At 38.8% G+C, this 22,925-nt stretch overlaps 1 protein-coding gene across 2 annotated transcripts in view; it reads left to right on the top strand.

Annotated features, from left to right (window-relative positions):
• Positions 1-10,915: 10,915 nt before the first annotated feature.
• Positions 10,916-22,925, top strand: part of OBI1 (ORC ubiquitin ligase 1) — a 38,318-nt gene continuing 26,308 nt past the window's right edge. The window contains exons 1-2 of one of the 2 annotated variants that reach the window (XM_016160995.2): positions 10,916-11,042; positions 21,363-21,498. In XM_016160995.2, the coding sequence (XP_016016481.2) occupies positions 10,971-11,042; positions 21,363-21,498 (208 nt within the window). In that variant the 5' untranslated portion in view covers positions 10,916-10,970. Of the gene's footprint in view, positions 11,043-11,924; positions 14,135-21,362; positions 21,499-22,925 lie in introns of those variants that run through there. The other variant, XM_036228888.1, reaches the window with a different exon arrangement.

A 22,925-nucleotide genomic window follows, 5' to 3' on the forward strand; every position in this document is an offset into this window, starting at 1 on the left:
TTCCTCTGCACACACAGGTCCTGCTGTTCTGGGGGGCCTTGCTCTCCCCTTCAATTGCTGGATAGTCTAACTATCCTTTCCAACTGATGTAATACCTGATCCCTACCCTGAAAGACTTTCTCCTTAGGATCCCCACAGCACTGTGCAGGCCTCGCACCCAGCCCAGAAAATGTGCTCCATAAGTGGTGGCTGTTATGACTACATTATCTTGCCTTATTTGATCAAGATTTAAATATATCTCTAGCCCCAGAATGATTCAAGCTCTTTGAGGACTGACACCATGTCTTGCTAGTTTAGTATCCTGCAGGTATAATACATGTTTTCTGGAACACAGTGTATTCTTGACAAATGATTGTTGAATGAAAAGACACAGAACACAAGTTAGAAAATGCATTTACGGCACTTAATAGTTATGTAGTTTTGCTACCTCTCTGAAACTCGATTTTCAAACTTCCCCTCAGATTTTGCCAAGTCAGAGCAATAAGGTTGAGATTATGTTCTGAAAACATATGATGCTTAACTGTAAGCTTTGGTGAAGGGGTAAGAGGACAGCATGAGAGCAGAGAAGAAAAGTCTTCATCGAAGCCCCTTTGGGTTGGTAATATAGTTGTTTGCTTAGGGCAGGCGAGTGGGGGAGGACTAGAAGATTCATTTGGCCCAAGTCTTACCTTGGGCCATGAGTCAAATTTTGACCTTTAACATTATCTCAAAAAGAATGTAAATACTTCATCATAGATACACTGATGATATTTAAAGGAAACATTCATCATTCAGCCTAAACATGTATATTAAGATACTGGTTCCTAAACTTTTTAATATAAACCTCAGTAAAAAATCTATTTTACATGACAACCCAGCACAATGCATTGTATATATGTGTTTAATTAAAAGTTTCTTAAAGTATTTGTTGTAACTGGGACAGACGGAGGTGATGGTGAGGAGACGGGAAACGGGGAAAAAGTCAGTATAAATTACCAAGACCCTATGGGACGGAAAGGGGCAAACACAAATCCCACATAAAGATTTTCTACCAATTCACCTTGGCTGGAGGGAGAGAAGGTGAAGGAGATTTTAATAACCTGGTTGCTCTGCTCTTCACCCACTAATTGGTTTCATGATGTGACTCATGGATTGAAAACAATAGTGAAAACCAAAAATTTTATAAGACAACACTACCTATAGTGCCAGAAATTAATATTCTATGATGACTCCTATAATCACTTTGGGCAATGTGAAAGTAAGTAAATTGTATTTGGGGGCTAAAAGAATTAATGTTAAATGTAAATTTGAAAAATATACCACAATATTTGTGATACTACATTGGCTTTTTCCATTTCTAATATATTTTAGTGAAAAATGATAAGAATAAATAAAAACAAACAAAAACTAAGTGGCCCAGCCTCTTGACCTCTGAAAGGTCCCTCTTATGCCCAATGACTTTAAACAAAGAAACTAGGTTGCCTTCTGAAAGTTAAACTTGCACATTTGACATATCCACTGAAAGAAGGTAAGTTTCTGAGGCCCACAGAAGCAAAGGCTGGCTACAGCTAATTAACAATAAATAATGGCATATTTACAGACTAGAACAAGAAAAGTGGGAAGACACCAAGTCAGAGAGATCCATAAGCAGTACATGTGTGTACGTGCATGCACACACACACAAACACACATGTTATTTTCTTTATAGACAGACATGTTGCTGCAGGTTGGACTCTCTGGGAAGAAGATTCTGAAACAGAGTTGAACATACAGGAGGTCCGTCAGGAAGTGCCCTTGTGATTGACACCTGTAGAAGGGAAGGGAGGAAGTAGGATTGGGCAAAGTAATAAGTCAAGCTGGGATCCAGATCCGTCAACACTTGAGCAGATTCCATGGGAACTCTAGAGCTGAATGGCTCATCAGGGTTCTTCATTAGCTGGGCCTTTATATCTCTACCTCCATGAGTAACCAAATGTGGGCCAGCCTAGGAACGATATGACCTTGGTTGCAACAGTTGTCTCTCTGTAGCTGATACAAACCCTGAAGGGGCTCAAAGCTAAAAAATGTCTGCAGACAATACTCTCAACAACTAGGACATCAAGGTCCCTCTGAAAGGGAGAGTAGAGTGGGTTATCTCTGTGTCTATCACACTTGTAGTTCCAAGAAAGGGCTAGCCTGTGCTCTATGTACAGACACCGCAGAGTCTCACATAAAATGAGCACTTAGAAGACAGGGTTGTTGTATCCATGAGGAAGGGCTAGGATGTGCGGCTATAAAAAAACAGTCCAAAATCTCAGTGGCTTATAACAACAGACTTATTTCCAGCTCGCGTTTCAAGTCTATTGCACATGGCCTGAGGCTCTGCTCTATGTTGTCTCCACTGTAGGACTCAGGCTTAAAGAGCAGCTGCCTCTGAAAGATTTCCAGTAGCCATGGCAAAGGAAAAAGAGGTGTGAGGAAGCAAGGACAGGTGGGCTCTTACAGCTTCAGCACGGAAAAGATCTGTTACTTCTCACATTTCATTGGCCAAAGAAAGTCACCTGATCAAGCCCAACTTCGGTATAACTCAAAAATATAACCTTTCCCCAGGAAGCAGAGGGAACAGATTTTTGTGAACAGTAATATGATTTACCACAGTTAATTACAATGTAAGTGCATGAAGTACAGAAATGATGTATATTATCAAAAGTCTGTAATTGCAGAAAGGGAGGTAGTAGATTTGTGTGAGACTCTTAGGACAGCGGCCATGGAAACTGTGGCTGGACACAGCAGGTCCTTGATACATTTCTATGAAATTGAATTAAATGGAGATTTTCATGTGGTTTTCCTTTGAATTTAATTCATTATAAAAGATAACCTAGGCAGCACATCCACTAAAATACATGGCATAATGATGCATGCTTTAAAGGATGTTTTTCTAATACTAAAACTTTCATGGTTGTAAAATTTTTTTTACAGTTTAAGAAAATAAATAAATCATGAATAAGAAAAGATCCTAAATGAGTAAGAAAACATATATAAATAAATATAAATAAGAGAAAAGATTATCTTAGTGTAGGTTGCTATGACAAAATACCATTGATCAGACGACTTAAAAAATAGAAATTTATTTAATCACTGTTCTGAGACTAGAAGTTCTACCTTGATCAGGGTACTGGATCTAGTCGGGCTCCCGTGAGAGTTCTCTTCCTGGCTTGCAGATAGCCTCTGTCTTGCTGTGTCCCCACACGGGGTGTGTGTGTGTATGTTGAGAGTGAGAAAGAGGGGGAGGGAGAGAAGGGAAGGACAGAATCTTCTTCCTACAAGGCCACAGTCCTGTCAATTTAGGTTTATGACCTCATTTAACCTTACTTGCCTTCTAAAGACCCTGTCTCCAGATACAGTTACACTGAGGGTCCAGACTCCAACATGTAAATTTTGAGGAGACGCAATTCAGTCCACAGCAAAAAGTATAAAGAAAATAAAAATAAATCATATCACCCGAAGTTATTATATCAAGGGAGGCTGATATAATATGAGAGTTATGCTATGGTAACACATCTTAGTTACTTATGATAACAAAGATTTAAATCTCTTTTAGGCTATTCGCCTGTGAAAAGCCATCAGGGGCTTTGCTCCATGTTGCCTCCCTCTGGAACTAAAACTGATCAAGCAGGAATTGTCATTTTTTAAAAAAGGTTTTTATTAAAATATAGCTAACATACAATATTGTATTAGTTTCAGGTGTATACCATAGTTATTCAACATTTATATACCTAAAGAAGTAATCACCATGATAAGTCCAGCAACCATCTGACACCACACAACACTATATTAATATCATTGACTACATTCCCTGTGCTGTACACCACATGCCCATGACTTATTTGTTTTGTACCTGGAAATTTTAACCTCTTATTCCTCTTCACCTCCCTGTCCTTTTTTTGATTTTTTCAATTACAGTTGACATTCAATATTATATTTTGTTAGTTTAAGATGTACAGCATAGTGGTTAGACATTCATATAATTTATGAAGTGATCACTCCTCCCTAGTCTAGTACCCACCTGCCACTATAGTTATTACTATGTTATTAACTATATTCTCTATACTTTACATCTCTATGACATGTGTCCTTCTTAATCCCTCAACCTTTTTCACCCCACCCAATAATCCCCCTTCTCATCTGGCAAGCATCAGCTTGTTTTCTGCATTAATGAGTTTATTTTGAAGCAGGAATTGTCTTAAATGTTACTGTCACCATGACAGAGGGAAAGAGAGCTCTCAACAACCTCCAACAGGTAATGAAATGCTTCAGCCAGGAAGTAACTACATTATTTCTACTTGTATCTTTTTTGCCAAACTAGAACCAGAGCCCTACCATAGATAAGAGGGCTAGGCAGGGAATTGGACATCACTGTAAATAGTATTCATGGTTACTGTTACAGGTCGAATTGTTTCCCCTGAAAATTCATATTAAAGTCTTAACCTCAGATGAGACTTTTTTCAGAAATAAGGTAAGTATATATGTAATTAATTAAGGTGAGGTCATACTGAAGTAGGGCAGACCCCTAATCCAATATGACTGTCCTCTTTATAAAAAAGGGAAATTTGAAAACAGAGATGCATACCATGTAGTGAAGATGAAGGCAGAGATCAGAGTGATGCTTCTTAGCCAAGAAATGCTAAAGATTGCCAGCAAACCACCAGCAGCTAAGAGAGAAGCATGGAACAGATTAGATTCCTCCTCAAAGCCATCAGAAGGAACCAACCCTGCTGATGCCTTGATCTCAGACTTAAAGCTCCCAAAAATGTAAGACAATACACCGCAATTATTTAAGTCACCCAGTTCTCAATGATTTGTTATAGCAGCCCTTGCAAACAAATACAGCTCTCATTGAATTCAGTCTGTTAATTTATGGTGAATTACACTGTTTATTTGCTCATGCCTTGGCCCCCACTGGATATTTTCTTATCTAGTCACAAAAGTTGAACCCTGATTAAATAGCCATGCCTTCACCAGTAAGCCATGCTTAAGAATGAGAGGACTCTGGATAAGTGCTCCCAGATAACTATGATTTGACCATTTAATTACCACAACCTCAAAATCATTTTGTATATGTGATAGTTCTAAGGTGATCACATAATCACATGCCTTCTTTGAATGGCAGTCAGACCCAGTTGCTTAAAAGGAGTCCACTGGCCTTGCAGGGGCCACTCCAAGTTTCTGGGAATAGGAGGCCAACACTCTCTAAGGGAGGAAAACGAAGTCACTGGAAGCAGTTGGGGGAGTAAAGAAGGAAAGGTGCATTTATGCTGTCAGGCCCCCAGTTGTTTCTGAGAAGATATCTTATTACCTCCCTATTCTTTGATTTGGATGCACCTCTTCCTCTAAGTTGAATTCAAATGCTGTATAGCAGAAGAGACATTCCCCTAGCTTACTCCCCAGGGTTCTTGCCCATGGCCTTGATATTCTGGACAGATCCTCCTATTTCTTACAAAGAAACATAAATTTGTATGATGGTTTGAAAACATCACTCTTAAGAACACACACACACACACACACACACACACTTGTTCTTTCTACTCTTAAAAACTGTTCAAATGAATTAATATACATTCTAAAATGGCGATGTGGAAATAGATAGAGACTTTGAGCTAAAGGAACAGATTGCCAATCAGCTACTAGTTGCTGAAATCCACTGTGCATTTGGCACTGTGCTACACATGAACAATGGAATTTCAGTCTAGTTAGGGAGAGATTTTTTAAAAAACATAGAGCCTAATCATGCCTCTGTGTATAGCTGAGGTAGGTGCTCTCCTTGTCTACTCCTGTAGGAATTAACTCACTATATAATTGGTGATTTCCTAATATATTTGCCTTCCTGCATTTGGACTATAAACTTCACCAGGACAGGGCTAAACCTGTCCTTCAACTTTTTAACTTTAGCATTTGTCTCAGTGCTTGACCTACAGTAGATGTTAAGTAAGGGTTTGCAGAATCAATTCATGAGGTAAAAAATTGGTTGATAGGATAAATGTTAAAGAATTTGAAAGGCAAGGGGATTGTGAGGAGGTTGGAGCAGATAGGAAAAGTATTACAGAAGAGATGAAACTTGAGACTTTATCATAATGAATGGTATGAGCAAAGAAAGAAAAGTCATAGATCAAAGAGCTGAGGATGATGATGTGGGGAAATGGAGCCATGTCTTATATAACACTTGCAATAAATGATTCGTCTGCTAAAACAATGACCGAGAATCTTGAGTGTGTAAAGAAGGTGTTGATGACTTATCTAAAAGCAGTAAAGCACCTTGGCAATTCTCCGGCCAGTTGCAGAGGACACGGCCAAGTGCACGATGCTTTTGTGGGAGAGGAGCCCTCAGATAGAAGGCAATTATTTATAGGCTTTCAGTAAATAGGATGAAAACAGGGGCTTGGCTTTGAATTCCCACAGGAGGACCTCACCTTGAAAGGTCTGCTCACACTTAAACTGAGGAGTAGGGGGGAAAAAAGTGTATTCTATTGGCAATTTAAAAACAAAAACAGCCAGGATCTCAGAGCTGAGTCCATTATTCTGCTACTTCGGCAAATCCCATAGCCTCTCCGTCTTAATGGTTCCTATTACGATATTCCTGGAGATAATATTTCCTTCATTTATTCTCTAGCAATCGACAAACACTTGTGAAGTACCTCTTAGCCTTAGATAGAACTAAAACATTATTTTTAAAATTACCTAATTTAAACCCGATTTGCAACATTTTAAAATATTTAACATTCTAACTTGTGTCATAATCCCAGGGGCTAACCAAAAGAGCATTCAGAAGAAAAAAAATGACTTTGGAAATAGGCATTTTATGGTGGAATAGAATGGCAAAGTCATTTATAAAATGGCTCATTAATAGTACAGTGGCTGGCACATCACTGGTAGTCAATAAAATATTTGTTGAATGAATAAATGAAGGCAGGGACTTTCTTATTCACAGCTGTGTACCTAATCCTTAGATGAGTGCCTGGCACATAAAAGGTAATTATATTTTGGTGGAATAACAAATAACTAATTACCTGTATTTATTTCTTCTGCAATCATATACATTGTATTATATACAAACTTGATATGCAGATTCAATATTAAAACTTCAAGTGCTACTCAAGAGCCTGGGATTTGGTTCTAAGCCAGTGCAGCATAACTTTTCCACTAGAATGTAAGCTCCACAAGACAGAACTTTGTCTAAGTTAGTTGCTTCTTAATGTTTTTTTAAAAAAATGCATTAAATGAAGAATGCTAACTTCCAGCAGTCAATTCTAAAAAAAAAAAAAAAAAAAAAAAAAAACCCTACAAGAAAAAGCCAAGTTCCTCTGCTATAGTAATAAGCATCTTTCATGTCATGATCTTCAGACATTTTAGCTCAGAATTTCCAGCCTGTGAGTAGATGGTACCATGCCTGACGTCCACGCAACTGGGCCAGCACCTCTGATTAATTTTTAATCGAACTTTTATGAGTTTTCTCAGTGTTAACCACAATCTAAGTGGGAGTATATAAATTTAAAACAAACAAACAAAAAGATTGTCTTTCAGGAATGAAAAATAAATGTAATCTGAAATCAATATTTATGAAGTTGTGATTAATTGACTGATGACCAAATGATTACAAAACGTCTGTCTGAAACATCTACTCAAATTTATTAGCTTTGACGAAAAAAATTAAAAAACAATCTGAACTGGGTCAATGAAAGAATAATGCATTCCTAATCAATTTTTAATAGCACTTAAGATTTTATATTTTTTTAAACTTGCTTTTAAATAATTTATCATAAAAATGAATCTGATTTAAACAAGGGGTAAAAGGTGTTCCATAGCTATTTGATGGTTTTCTTAGGAAAGAAATTCAATTATGACTGATTTTATTACTGAATTACTTTATTAATAATAATACATCTTGCACTTACATGAAGGCATCGGGCCAACGATTTCAGAGTCCAAGTAACATCTAGGATTTAGCTTCAACTCTACCATTATCTGATGGTTTACCTTATCTATGCCTCAATTCCATCATCTACAAAAGAAAAGGTCTATGTAAAACCCCCTAAAATCCTTTCTAGTTCTAAAAGTTTATAATTCTCAGGATTTAGGAGGTTTAGCTCATCCCAGGTGCTACCTCTGATAGAACTCCTCAGGTTACTAAGGAGTTCTGATGGAACTCCTAAGGCTACTATGAAGTTGAGAAATGAAGCAGAAAGTTAATGAGCCATGTAATCTTTGTTTTCCTATTAAAGTAATAACAACATTATTTAACAGTTTGGGACAAATAATGACTAAATGAACATGATTTGTCAAAGAAGGAAATGCCTGTCATAGAGCAGAGGAAAGGCATAGTGTTCATGGCCTTAAATCCTCTGCATTATTAAAAGCAAAGCCTGGAAGTTGGCCTGGAATCAATTTGGACCTAGAGAGAGTCCTAATCAGCTGGTATTGCTAACAATATTATTTAGATGTGTGTGTGTGTGTGTGTGTGTGTGTATTTATCTACAAAGCATTAGTGAATAAAGCAGGTATGCTATTGTATGATCCTATTTGTGCTTATGCTCAGTAATATGTGAATTAAAATGTTTGTAAAGATATGCTCTAGAATGTCTATAGTGATTACCACACAGGACAGAGAGGTGAGGCATAAACGCAGAGGAACTTCTGCTTATTACTCTATATATGTATAAATGGCTTAATTTTCTTAAGATGAGCCTTATTATTTTTATAATTAGCAAAAAAGCAATAGTCTTCCATTCTGAAGTGGAAAACAAGTAAAGACAATGTTTAAAACAGCCTGGGTTAGTAATAAAGGTAGTTTGTAGCTGAAGAAAATACTAGGGTTTGTAGAACAGTCACTTAATACCAGATACTAGATAAATCAGATACAATCCCTGACCTCAAGAAACAGACAGTCTGTTGTGAGGACAAACACATAAACAACCAACTATATAACCATGTGATCACAGAAGTAGATATATGGACAGCACTAAAACAGCACTGAGAAGCTATTACAGTGATAGTAACTGTCAAAAGAAATGTTGGAAATAGTTTAGGTTTTAACATTCTACTTAAAATATAGGTTATGACTTTTAAAATTTATCTTTGTGACTGAGTATTAACACCAATCACTAAAATGGTTAACAAGAAATGAACTTACTCCATCAGCAATGGAAAAGTCTTAAAAAAAAAATTATTTTAGACATTCTTTTACCCTGCACTGTTTCCAGGGATCAATGTGAGAGATGGAATATTCTCAGTCCTACATCCCACTCAGAGGGTGGGGATGACAGGCCCTAAAAATATCACCTTAGGTATAAGCAAGGTGAGAATAGAGAATGGGCAAGATGGGAATAGGGAAGAATACAGTAAGATGCGGAAGCCTGAATGACGCTGGGTAACGACCTGGAGCTTTCTCATCCTGAAGCTTGAGAGCTAAAGCCAGGAATGTGAAAGATGTATTAGCAAACGTGAAATCTAGTTCTCATATAATATGATGTCAAACAGCCAGGAAAGAGCCAAACTAAATGACTTTTATGCCAGGCATTCTGAAAAAAGTGGCCATTTAACAATCGATATGACTGTTTTTGCCCCGTTCTCCAATTCCAAGGATATGATAGTCTCTAGCTCCTAGGAAATGAAGTTACTGAGCTGTCTGGAAGAATTCTTAACTGTCACCTGTGAGCCCATTTGGAACTGGATTTAGGTTTCTTCAAGTGAACTACTAGCTGCTCCAGTTTCATTATTGCCTGTTCCTTTTATAGACATGGTGGTAGTATAATACATTGACCCCATCGAACACACACACACACACACACACACACACACATACACACACAATTTTACCAACAAGGAAGCTAAGAAGCAGAGAGGTTAAATTTTCTGAAGCTGGTAGAGCCAGGAAAATGTTCCGACAGGGATTTCTATTCCCACAATCCAGGTCCCAAACCTCTTTCTTTTAACCAGGAGGCTGCTTCTTGAGATGATACAGCCTCTTCTCCCAAAAGATTAGTGAAAGTAGTTCCATTGGTTTGGTTTCTAAATCTCTCAACTCATAGATTATATTGGCTCTTCACTTAAATTGCAATTAAATCCCTAACTGTTATGTTCAGGTTTCATTTAGGAACTTCAAGAGTTTTCCTTTTTCATTGGTAGGAAATGGGAATTTATAACCTCACACATTCTCGTTTGGAATTCGACAGCACAGTGGTGCATGTCATATCCATCCATACACCTGAAATGAAAACTTCAAGCGCTTTAAACTCAAGTGCTTTCTCGCAGTGGGAATGGCTTGCACTATTAATATGCAGCTTCAATCTGTGGCTCCAACCCTTAAATCTCACTTTGGATAGAAACCACAAAAGCGCCAACAGTGAACACGTGTCTTCAGGGAAAGCTGCGATTAAATGTACTCAAAATGTCCCAGAAACAGACAGACACAATCATAGTTTGTTCTTTTTAAGTGACATTACATCATTTAGGAATAAAGAGAGCTGAGAGTGGCAGAAAGTTGTTTTAAAAAATGAAAATGTAGAGATCGTTTTTGCTCTTCCTGTTGTGACTACACTGTGTGTTTGCAGGCTGTGTGGGGTTTAATCTTTAGGCGGAAAATTCCCCCCACCCACCTACTCTCCGGGAAAGACTTGGGGATTTAAAATCGCCTTTATTTCCTCTCCTCTCACCACTACTACGCTTTCATTTAAACTTTCAAGATCCTCAATACCTGTAGTAAATCGTCTTCCCTCTCATTCCCGGGAATCTTGCAGCTTCCGACAGCGGAAAGTTTTTTTTTTTTTTTTTTTTAACATTTAAGGAAAAAAGAAAGAGAAAAACCGTGGCGACCGCGCGTTTCAAGAGCGCGTTTTCGTCTCCTCTCCTGGCGGGCTCTGGCCCCGCCGGGCTGCCGTAGCCGGCCTCGCGCTGCCCCAGTCGCAGCGGGGCTCGGCGGTCGGCGGGACTTCCGTGTTGGCGGGATTCTGAACGCTGCCATGGCTCAGACCGTGCAGAACGTTACATTGTCGCTCACTCTGCCCATCACGTGCCACATTTGCTTGGGGAAGGTAATGGGGGATTCCAGGCACAGCTACGAAACGGGATCGGGTATGAAGTCACTCGCCGGAGCCGAGGGCGGTCTCCGGGTGAAGCGCGGACCGGGCGTAAGGCGCCGAGATGGGTGAAGATGCTAAGCCGTATTCGCAGGCGATGGGAGCCCGTGTCCTGGGGGACCGAGGGAGCGCGCGGTGATTAAAGGGTTGATCCGTGCGCCTTTCCGAGGGGGATGACAATAGCCTGGGGTTTGAAGGAAGGGCGGCGAGACGGCTTTGCTACTGCCGGCGGCCTCGCCTGGCCAACGCCGGCATCGAAGGAGGCCTCGTTAGAAACGAATCGCAACAAGATTTTACTCTTCTGTGCAAACCCGTATGGCGTGTAGTGAAGCCCATTAAAGCACATTTCCTGGAGACCTCACCTAAGGTTCTTTCGTACCCTACACATTTAGATGTTCATGTTCTTGGGCCTGCAGTGCTAGGTGGGGAGTCTTCCACGTCCAAGATCCTTCTCTTTGCTTAACCTGGCCTTGAGTGGCCTGTGCTCTGGATTCAGAATTCGAAAAGTAAATAACACGTGTCTCTGAATTGAGTGTAGAATGAGAGGTATGGTCTTAAATTCCAAGAACTGATCAGTCACGAGATAGAATACCGCTCATTGTGATGCAAGAGGTGCCTAAAGTATTTGTGATACTAGATAGAGAATGTAGTTCTGAATTGGAAACGGGGTTTTGAATGTTTTGATACAGTCTTCTCCGATTCCTTTCTATTAGTGCCTCCCATTCGGTTTATAAAAGGGCATTTCTTAACTATGCACATCAAGAAGGGAGAAGATACTGTGAACGACCTGATTTTTTTCTCCATTCTGATTTTTTTTTTTTTTTTTTTTTTTTTGGTGGTGTGTCTGTGTGTTTACCCCAAGTGCAGACTTAGCTTACAGCTGTCGGCTTAGAATCGAGAAATACAAACTTCATAGAGAAATGTTTTGAGTGCCAGCCAATACAGTCAACTGCCTTAGGTGTTTGGGGTTCTGTGTGAATTTACTGAGTTCAAGAAGTAGTAGGAAGTCAGGCTTGGAAGCAGCTAATAACTCTTGATACCAGTCAGAATGAAATGCCAAGAAAATGTGCTGTGAGATCATACAGGGAATGGCTTGATCAGTTCTGACTGGAGAGATCAAGGGTGGTCTGGTGGAGGCTGGTATTTGAGCTGGCATCTGCTACCATCGCCTGTGTACATGGCTGGAGGGAGGAGCTGATGTATCTATTTGCTACAATCTATATTTGGCCCTTGACATGAAGTTCCCACAAGTATGTGTTAAGTTCTGAGTGAATTTCCTCCAACAGTAGCCTTAAAGGCTGATAAAAATATCTTTGGGAAATGATTTTCACTTGGTCTTAGTTGTACACATTTATATCTAGTTCCCATTAGTTAATAGGTTGTCTTTTTCAATTGTGTTGAAAATGTGTTCATCTTGGTTGATTTTCCATACCTCTATCCTTTTTATGATTAACAAAATTATACCTAATAGAATATAGAGATTTGAGGATTACAGAATGCTTTTGTATGCATTTAATTATTTCATTTACTCCTCTCACCAGTGCTATAAGATAGTGGGGACTGATTTCCTCATCTTTAAAAGTAAGATGATTAAGGCTTAGAGTCACTGGTATTTGAACCTCAAATGCGACCTTTTGTCTTTAGTCGATTACTTTCTGAAAACTCAACTTGAGTTCATCAATGACAGCAGATACTTTTGATGTCCTTCCCCCTCCTGGTATGAGTTAGCTGTTTTCTAAAATTAAATCTGATAATGAAAGATAACAATTTGGAAACAGGCATTTTTACAGAAGCAGAACAGTATGGTGGTTGAGGGCCTGAGTTCTATGTTCAGACTGCATGAATCCTAATCTAGGCTCTTCTTTCTAGTTATATGACCTTACATATGACAAGTTACTTAATCTCTCTCAGAAAATTTTCCTTATCTGTAAAATGGGAATGGCAATAGTATCAACATCCATCCTTGTGTTTTGGGGAGGATTAAATGAATTAATTCATATGCAGTGCTTAGAATGAATTCTGGCACATAATAATATTCAATAAATATTAACTTTCCTATGGCATTGTGGCAGGCCCTCTAACTGAGGAAATCACCCTTTTCTAGTAATTGTTCTTCCCAGTTGCTTTGTGAGGTCCATAACCCTGACTAGATGAAGATTTGCATTCCCAGCAGAGTGGGACCTGTTTGTTCTGGAAATTGCCACAGTACATCCAGGGGTTTTAACTGGTTCCATATGACTGTTGCCTTTTGTATAGTTGAAGCAAATCCGATCTGCCTGTGATATTCACCCTCCAAAACACACCTCTATTTGTGGGTTACTGGAGACAGCGTGGCCTGGAACAGCACCCGATGTCACTTCCACTACCCTGACATACAGCATCTTCAGCCACCCTGAGATCTGCCTTAAGGTCCACATTGCCTGGCCCTCCATGATTCTTGTGATAATGATTCTTGTGCTGCCGTCACCTTCTGTCCCCAAAATCTCACCATCAGCAATCTTCCCTTTTGATTGTTCTACAGAGTTAGGAGCCATTATTTCTGGAGAGTCACCATTGGTGGGGGAGGGGAGGTATGCATAAAAGAGAGGCGGTGGAGGAGACCTTGAACCTGAAGAGGATATAGATACTGACAGGGGTGGGGAAGAACAGAGAGGAAAGAAGTGGTGATAGTGTAAGTATGCACAGAGTCAGTGCTTTGTCTTTTGAATACAAATATGGTAGTTAAAATTGGAAAGTTTAGGCATTTGGTATTTGCTACCTCTCTCTCTCCTTCAGTCTTAAAGATGAATTTTCTGCTCATTAATGTTTAGCAACCTTGCCAGTGTTGTAAGAAAGACCTCTGTGTGGCCTGAAGAAGTTAGGTACAGATCCTGTGGGATGATTTCTGTATAACATTTTCTTGTCTATTTCTCCTTAATTTTTTCCCCATGCCTTGGAGTAATGGGCCAGCAGAAAGAAAGGAATGATCTAGCCCAGTATATCTGTGAAGTGGCATTTGGTGCTGCCACCAGAATGCTACAGACCAGGTTATCTCTAGATAATTCCAGGTATTTATCTCTTCAATTAGGATTCAAGCTGTGAAACCAAATTGTCGTTGCATGTAATACTTTTATTAACTGTATTTGTGTTTTGCCATGAGTGTCAGCCAAATGTGGCCCACAGTTTTATGAAAGGACAAAGAATTACAGGTTATAGGATTAATCTTTCTGCACCTAGGACTGCTCCCCTCAGGCTCATTCCAGTGAGAAGAGCCCACTTTTACACCTTGCTTTCTCTTCTCCTTACTAGCCTCAGGGGGCATTACCCTAGGATCTCACTTCAGTGTGCTTTCTCCAGATGAGTTTGGAATTGCACTTGTCACTTACCCTTGCCATTGTCATCTTGCATTTTTATTTTATACGAGTTCTGTTTTGTTGCCACAGATCACATGTGAGGTTAAATTAGCTATAAAGTCTCATAACAGGCAAATTACAACTATTTCGGTACCTTGGGAAGATCTTATTAAAGAAAATTGTGTGTGTTTTGATGTTGTATATAGCAAGATCTGGGTAGAAGAGTATGGGTGGACAGCAATTGAGGGAAGGCTAGATTCTTTATGTTTTGCCCCTATAGCTTACAGTCAGAGAAATAATGAGTACTCTAAATTGGTTTAATAGTTCTTTCTTTTTTATAGGTTTCTATTCTCCTAAATTTAAACCTAGAAATCACCATTTGATAACTACTTGGTCCAAAGAAATGAATTGGTCAGCCATTTCGAAAATCCAACACAATGACAGTGACAATACTGGATATTGAACAGTGAAAATCATTTTGCAGTATGTGGTGTTGCTAATGGCTCTTAGCAGACAGATTCAAGTAGTCTGCCTGTGGTGGTGGTTCTGTATCATTTTGACAGATTAAATGGAAAGGTTGAAGTTTTGCTTTTTCACGCTTCTGCACTGGCCATTGACCTTTTGCTTCTTGAAACACTTTTAGAAGCATTATCTCAGCCTTTCATTTTAATACATCAGAATTTACTTTTATTAATCTCAGAGTGTGCAAGGAATTGTATCAGGTGCCGTTGGTGGATACAAAGATGAGTAGGATGCAGCTGCTGCCCCCAAGAAGCCTGGAATCTAATAGGGAAGGCAGGGTATAAACTATTTTCTAAGTACAGCACACACAGAAAGTAGTGAACATTAAATTAATGTCTAAGGAGTACCCTTAGGTTCAGAGACCCAGTCACTTTAAAAAAAGGATTAATGAAGGCCTTATGGAGGAGATAGTATTTGATATTCATCTTGAAAGGTATAAGGGATTTTATTTTGATTAGGGAAACTGGAGGCCAACAGGACAAATCAAACTAAGAAACGAGAGCATAATAAACACGGAGCCTGACCTATTCATATTCTTTTTGGTGAACATCAAGTATTCACCAAAATGAATATGGATGGTTACTATAGGTTATGTCAAGTATTGAAATAGAAGATTGAGGGAAATGGCTGTTTTAAGAACAAGATTATGTTGCTCTTTGATTACTATACTTAAAACAATGGTCAGGGAACACCATTGCTGTTTTGCAGAGCAGTAAAAGCTGCTAATCTAAATTTTAGGAAGGTAGCTCTGTCATCAGTACGAAAAGTGGCCAGAAGTGAACATTTGGAAGCAAGAAGGTTTGGGAGGGGTTGATTACAGTAGATCAGGGGTAAAAGAATGAGAACCTGAACTCATTATTGAGGTGAAGATGAAAAAGAAGGGATAGCTGATAGGTAAAAGAACATTTAGAGTTACCTTTGCCATATAGCAACTGTTCTGGGATGTACTTTTTTCCACATGATAACATCTCTGAAATCTGGTTGTATCTTACAAGTGATGGCATCTTACAGTTGTAATTGCAGCATTTTCCATTCATTTTACTTAGTGGTACATAAAATATTGGTATATCTTAAAATCTCTGGCTTAGTCCTGATAGATGATAGTGGGATTTGGTGACAGGTTAGATGGTGAGGAAAAGTTTTAAGGGTGAGTCTCAGACAGCTCTGAGTATTCTAGCCCAAGTACTGAGGAGGTGGTAGTGCCGGTAATTTAGCCAAAAGGGAGTGTGGGAGGAGGAGCGAATATGTGGAGGAAGCCAAGTTTGGTTTTGGACATGTTATGGTTGAGGCATCTGCGGGATCTTTACATGAAGTTGGTTCCTGAGCTGAATATAGTAATATTGTTACCTTTTCCTTCTTTTTCTTGATTGAAGAATTGTTATGTGAAAATCTGTGCCTACATCTTTACACTATTAAATCCTAACACCTGAATGAAAAGTGTACTAGGTTAAACTAGGATTCTCAGAGGTGGAAACTGATGCCCCTTATAACTAAAGGGCTCAACTCAGTCAAACAGCTCAATAAGTGGTGGAGCTGGAGTTGGCCTCTGGTTTACTCTTGATGCCTAAGCTTTCACACTTACAGTTACAGAGGATTTTCAGGAGCTGTCACCATAGAAAAGATGTTAACACCATGTGATACATTAGAGATTAAGGGAGAAATAGAACTATGTCACATAAGATGGCCAAGGACAAAACATTAGAGAAAGCAGCTGTACCACCTCCAGTATTTTGAATAAGCATATCAGTCTGTGATCCTTTTCTCGTCATACCTGCTCTCCAGCAATATGTCAACCTTACCCGGACCCATTCTATGACTCATTTTTTTCACTGTCATTACCATTCAAGTACTCATTTCTCTTATTAGCCATGGTCATTTATTATCATCAGTCCTTTGTCTCACTCTTCCTCTTTGGCAAAACTCTAACTCTGGGTAAATCCAACTAATTTACTTCATGTCTGAACCTGAGCAGCTAAAAGTTGGTAGGAAAATTACACATCTGTTAATTGGTTTTACTTTATAGTCAAAACCACAGACCTCGACTAGGAACTCAGCAGTGTTGGGCAATCCTGCTACATGTGCCTAGTAAATTTACTTTCTCACTTTTCAAAATAAGTATTTTATTCTTCTGTTTTTTCAAGTTGATGTCCCTCTCAGCTTCTCACTTTCAGCTGGTAACCTCACCTCATGTTTAATGACAAAACATAAGCACTTGGAACAGTTGCAACACGAATTCTCTAATCTTTCCATCAACAGATCTTCCATCTCCTTTGTGTGTGTTCTCATACCCTCAGCCTTCTTTCCCGTTATAATAGAAGATAGAGCCTCACTCCTACATAAGCCAGAATCTCCCCCTTGTGCTTTATAGCTCATTCCCCTCTTGCCTTCTTAGGAGCTTTGCTCTCTGTGGCTCTAATCCCTCTCCTTTCTTCCTCCACCATAAATAGCCTCTTTTTGCCATTGCCGTTCCTTACCATGGCCTCATTTTTATGTTCGTTCCTCTACAGCAAAACATGAAAGAATTTTCTGTATTATATCTTTTCACTTCTTCACCCTTCTTGTCTCTCAGCCTCCAATCAACTTGCCATCCCTACCATTTACTGAAACAATGCTTGTCAATAACAGATCACACTGACTTCCATGCAGTTAAATCCCATAGTCACTTCTCTGGCTACATCAAACACCATCTCTCCCCAATATTTGACATATTTGGCCACTGTCTCCCTCTTGAAAAATTTTGTTCTCTTGACTTCTATGAGACCGTTCTCCTGTCTTCTAACATGGGCCCCTCCTTCTCAGCTCCTTTAGCTGATTGCTCCTTCTCTTCCTCTGCTTGCTGGAATGCCTTATCTCCAGCTGTTCTGCCCTGTCTCCAGCTGTTCTGCCCATGCAGAGGGTTTCTTCGGGTCCTGTGGATTTAAATGGCATCATTTTTTTTTTTTTTTATGCCAGTGATTCTCAGACTTTCCCTTGTCCACTTAAAAGTCAGTTTGACATTAAAAATTTAACATGGCCCAAACAGAATTCTTGACTTCTACCATGTGCTAGACCTTCTCTTACTCTTGTCTTTCTCACCTTAGTTAATATTAGCGCCAACCACTGAGTTGTTCAGAACTGTTTTTCAGATTGGGGAGGTATTTAACCTTTATTGTGGGAGCAATTGCATAGAAAATACCTGATTGCCTTTAAATATGCTTCTGATGAGGGAAGCCCATTAGGGGTGGGAGAACAACTAGAATCCCCATAAATAATGTGCACAGTTTTATGTTTTGAGCAATGCTTTTCATCCATTTTCAGATAGGTTCATTCATAGCTTAAAAAAACAAAAAATAAATTAAATCACTGCTCTAGAAATCCAAGGAGATAACTCTTCTTTTTTTAGCTGAGCTTCTTAATTTGGGGGTATAGATACTCCCAGGAGTGTTGCAGAGTTTGGGGTGTGATTGTGGGCACATGCATGTGTCTGGGGAAGCTATAGGATAGACGTGGCAGTATCTTCCTGGTACTTAGTTTGAGACTTTTTTGTTCTTAAAACATTTCGTGACTTAAAGATTAAATTAAAACATGTGAATAAATTATGGTCTAGACTTCCAAATCAAATGAATTTTTAGGAAAAAACAGAACCTTCAAAGAAAACTCAAATTTGTCTGCCTTTTGAGACTGAAGAGGAATGCCTCCCTGAAAGAGTTCCTGGAGCTAGTTCCAGCCAGTGTGTGGAGGCTGCCCCATACCAGCAAGCAATTCTCAGAAGCCAGTAGGGTGTCCAAAAATCAACTGAATTCTGGCACTATCTACCCAGAGATAGAATCAGATTCCACAGGTAAAGAGCTTAGGCCTTCAAACGCCTTCCACTTTTTCAGAAGCTAGTCCCAAGCCCAGGTTGTTCCTCCTTTAATAATAATGTTTTTCTCCTTTAATAATAGCAATTCTTTTGTTATCATTAACAGCGCTTCTGATTGACTGTAAAAGAGAAGTTCTACAACTCCCTCCTCAGGGTTCAATTAATTTGCTAGAACAGCTTATAGAACTGAAGAAAACCCATTTACCCACTAGTTTACCAATTTATTACAGGGGATAGTAAAGGACATGTATCAATAGCCAGATGAAGAGATACATAGGGAAGGACTCAAACAAAGGAGCATCTGTCCTCTTGGAACTTGGGGCCTGGCACAGTGGCCCATGGAAGCATTCTCATTCTCCAATGTGGAAGTTCTCTGAAAAAGATCTGACATGTTATCCTTTGGGGTTTTTATGGAGGTTTCTTTACTAGTTATGATTGACTAACTCACTGGCCACTGGCAGTTGATTCAACCTCAAGCCCTCTCCCTGCCCTGGAAATTAAGGGGTAAGACTGAAAGTTCCAATCCTCTAACTACAAAGTTAGTTCCTCCTGGCACCCAGCTCTCACTTTGGGTGAGATCCCAAAGTCCCCTCATTAACATAAGAGACACCATTGTTGCTCCCATCACTTAGAAAATTCCTTGGGGTTTGAGAGCTGTGAGCCAGGAGCTGTGGATCAAATATATCTGGAGAATATATTTAGGTCATCTGAATTACCAAATACATATATTTCTTATAAATCACAATATTGTACTCCCAGATAAGCATTCACTCCTGGCTGTTGGTAGGAGTATTTTGGAAGAAGAGTTTGAGAAGCTTTAGGGTCTTACTTATTTGTTGTTTATTTGTTTATTTGTTTATTTTAATCAGTCCTATCAAATCAGGTGAGCAGAATGAATTAAAATTGCTTTCCCCAAGAGGAAGTTTAAATCCCTGCTGAATTATCTTCTCTGTTTAGCTTTCTTATGCTAGTGTTCTTAATCAAGGGAGCATCCCCGGGTTTGGAAAGCCAGACTAAGACTGGAGAGCACTTTGCAGTGAGTCTTCCACTGATTACCTGCCTGATATGGATCGCAATAGGTCTGTGATTTCTTTGAGGGTAGGGACCCCTTTAAAATTGGCGACTACTCATATTCTGAGTTTTCATATAATGAAGTGGACATAGGGCAGCACAGGTGTTTTCTCTGAGCAAAGTGGTGTGTAGTGGTTTGTCTCTTCTTTCTCCTTTTGCTTTCTCTGCTTTCCCTTAATCTTCCAGTCCGTAGGTCAAAAGCACTCTAAAGGAGGAAAACATTGAAAATGGCCACCAAGTGATTTGAGTCCCACAGTAAAATTACCATGTAAATCATGTGAAAGCCTGAGCAGTTCTTTCTTGGTTTTGTTTTTATTGTTAAATTTGTGCTGTTTGAAGAATTTTAAGTAATTATTCCCTCTATACAGTTCCCCCAACTAATCGAATATTAAGTACTGTCTTAATAGCAATTACTTCATTCAGCAAACCTTTACTGAGTAGGTAGGTACTTGTGTACTAAGCTGTCTGCTAGGCACCAGGGATTTAGGGATGAATGAATGAAACTGAGGAGCTTCTTTCATTCTTGCAGCTTCCATTTTAATAGGGGAGATAGACAATTGATATGTAAACAAACATATAATACCAGGTAGAAAACTAAAGCAACTTTTCTCTCCTATTTTCCCTCTGGTGAGATAGATAATAAATATGAAAACGACCAAAGTATCATATCAGTTATAAAACTAAAGCAAATTCTTTTTTATTTTCTGTCTGATGAAACAACTAAACATTCAAAAGACCTAGTTAACCCTGAGGAAGCCACCTAAGTTTTTCTCACCTTGGTTTCCTAATTTGTAAAGTATATTTACTCTGTTTACCTCGCAGTGTTATTTAAAAACAGACACAAAAAAAAAACACAAAGAAAGTGAAATGCATGTAAAAGCCCTTTGTAAAATATGACTAAGTGTAAAGTATTATTGTTTGTACTTGTTTAAATGGAGTATATTTGTTGTATGTTAATATTTATTTCAGTGTTGTTTGCTCTTTAATTACATACCACTTGAAAGTGGGACTCTTAGAGTTGTTTTACCTTTTAGGCCTCTGCTTTAGGGGACTCTCCAGTAAGATGCATATGTTTATTAACTATTGGTTGCTGTTGCTCTGTAGTATAGTAGAATGAATTGAGGGAAGGTTTCAAGCATGAGATAGGTGTTTGGACTAAATGATCTTTAAAGAACCTTGTAATCCTCATTTCATAATTCTAAAATAGAGTAATTGAAGGAAAATTGTCCCAGCCTTAACGGAACAGAAACTTTCTTTTTTGGCCATGAATGTGGTTTGGAACAAAATAAAACCATAATATGTCAAAGGTTTCAGTCTCTATGACTAGATATCTCAGCTAGTATCTCTGTTAAGCATAGTTAAGAAACTGTGGTGGCAGAAACATCTACTCTACTGCTACACCTACTCTGCTCTAGAAAAGCAATTTGTTTGCTTGCTCTTAACTAAACCTATTGGGATTCTAGTTATGACTGTTGCCCTGTACTAAAAGTAACATTTCTTTTTTCAAAGGTGCGCCAGCCTGTCATATGCATCAACAACCATGTATTTTGTTCGATTTGTATCGATTTATGGTTGAAGAATAATAGCCAGTGTCCAGCTTGCAGAGTCCCCATCACTCCTGAAAATCCTTGCAAAGAGATTATCGGTAAGGGCCTATTTTATAAACACATAGAAATAGATTTGAAACAATCTCTAAGTAATGCATATTTGGAGGAAGACCAAAATAGATGACTTTCAATGATGTTGTTTTGCCAGTATCATACTGGATGGTTTGGCCATTTGTATAATCTATAAGTAGAACAACTGAGGAGCACAAGGCACTATGAGAAATCTTAGAGCCTCATGGAACTTACATTTTGGTAGAGGTGCATGTGGACCAAAATATTAATAGTTTAAAGCAGCAGAGGCTAAAGGCCAAGAAAAGGCCCACAAAATTCAGGCAAGAAAGTTCAGCTAGAAATGTCAAGAAAGGCTTTATGAATAAGGTGGCCTTTGAGATGGAGATTGAAGGATGGAAAAAATTTCGGTAATGGTTAAGGAAGGTATTTCATGCAGCAGGAATAGCATGAACTAAAGTTTAGAGGTAGGAAAACACAAAGCTTGTTTTTGGAAATAATCAGTAGTCTAGTTTGAGTCTGACGACTGAAATGAGACTGAAAAGTTAATTGAGACTTTAGTGCAGAGAATCTTCAGTGACAAATAAAATCAAGGACTTGCTCTGTGGACGAAAAGAATGGTGAGGTACACATGATGGTTTTGAGCAAAGAAATGGAAAAATCCATAATATGCTTGAGGAATCTTACTCAGGCAATGATATTTGGTTGGGCTGTAGGGGAAAGATAGGATGCGAGTAGGTCAGGTAGAAGGCTCTTGCCTAGGTCAGGGAGAATATGAGTCTAGATGAAGGGTAAAAAAGAAGATTCAATGCCATGCCAGTACAGGTAAGAGGGGGGTTAAGACTTTAAAAGAGCCTTGAAAAATAAAACATTTAAAGATCTTTTGGAATGTTAGGTTTTTGTTCTGTGCTCATATAAGTTATTTCTCTTAGATTGTAAAAATTGAAATTTTTTGTTGTTTTTGCTTTAGGAAAAATTGAAAGTAAATCTGTCATTAGCTATGTATAGAAAACAGCTTTCAGAAAACTTAAGGAGTCATTGTAGTGGTTCCAAATTAGGGAAAATGGACTTAAGTAAGATTTTTACACTGGAAATGGAAAGAAAGATAAATGCTAGAATAAAAAGAAGTAGTGGGACTTTGGAACTAAGAGATCTGAAGGAGGAATCGGAGATGGCTTTTGGTTTCTTTCTTGAATACCTGGGTAAAGTCTGATAGAGGAATATTTCTCTCCTTGCTGCATACTGCAGTGTTAATCTCTCTGCCTCTAGATTTTTGCCCATACTGTATTTCACTGAGTCAAGTCTTTTGCAAAACATGAGGTTAGATAATTAAAATAATTGGAATGTTTTCCCCCAGCTTCTAGTCACATCCCTGCTCCTTCCTTCATTCATTTATATCTAAGTGATATATCATAAATTCTTTCAAGTAAAATAGTTCATCTATCCTTGCATTTGG

The sequence above is a fragment of the Rousettus aegyptiacus genome, unplaced genomic scaffold, assembly GCF_014176215.1.
Source record: "Rousettus aegyptiacus isolate mRouAeg1 unplaced genomic scaffold, mRouAeg1.p scaffold_m13_p_11, whole genome shotgun sequence".
Lineage (NCBI taxonomy): Eukaryota > Metazoa > Chordata > Mammalia > Chiroptera > Pteropodidae > Rousettus > Rousettus aegyptiacus.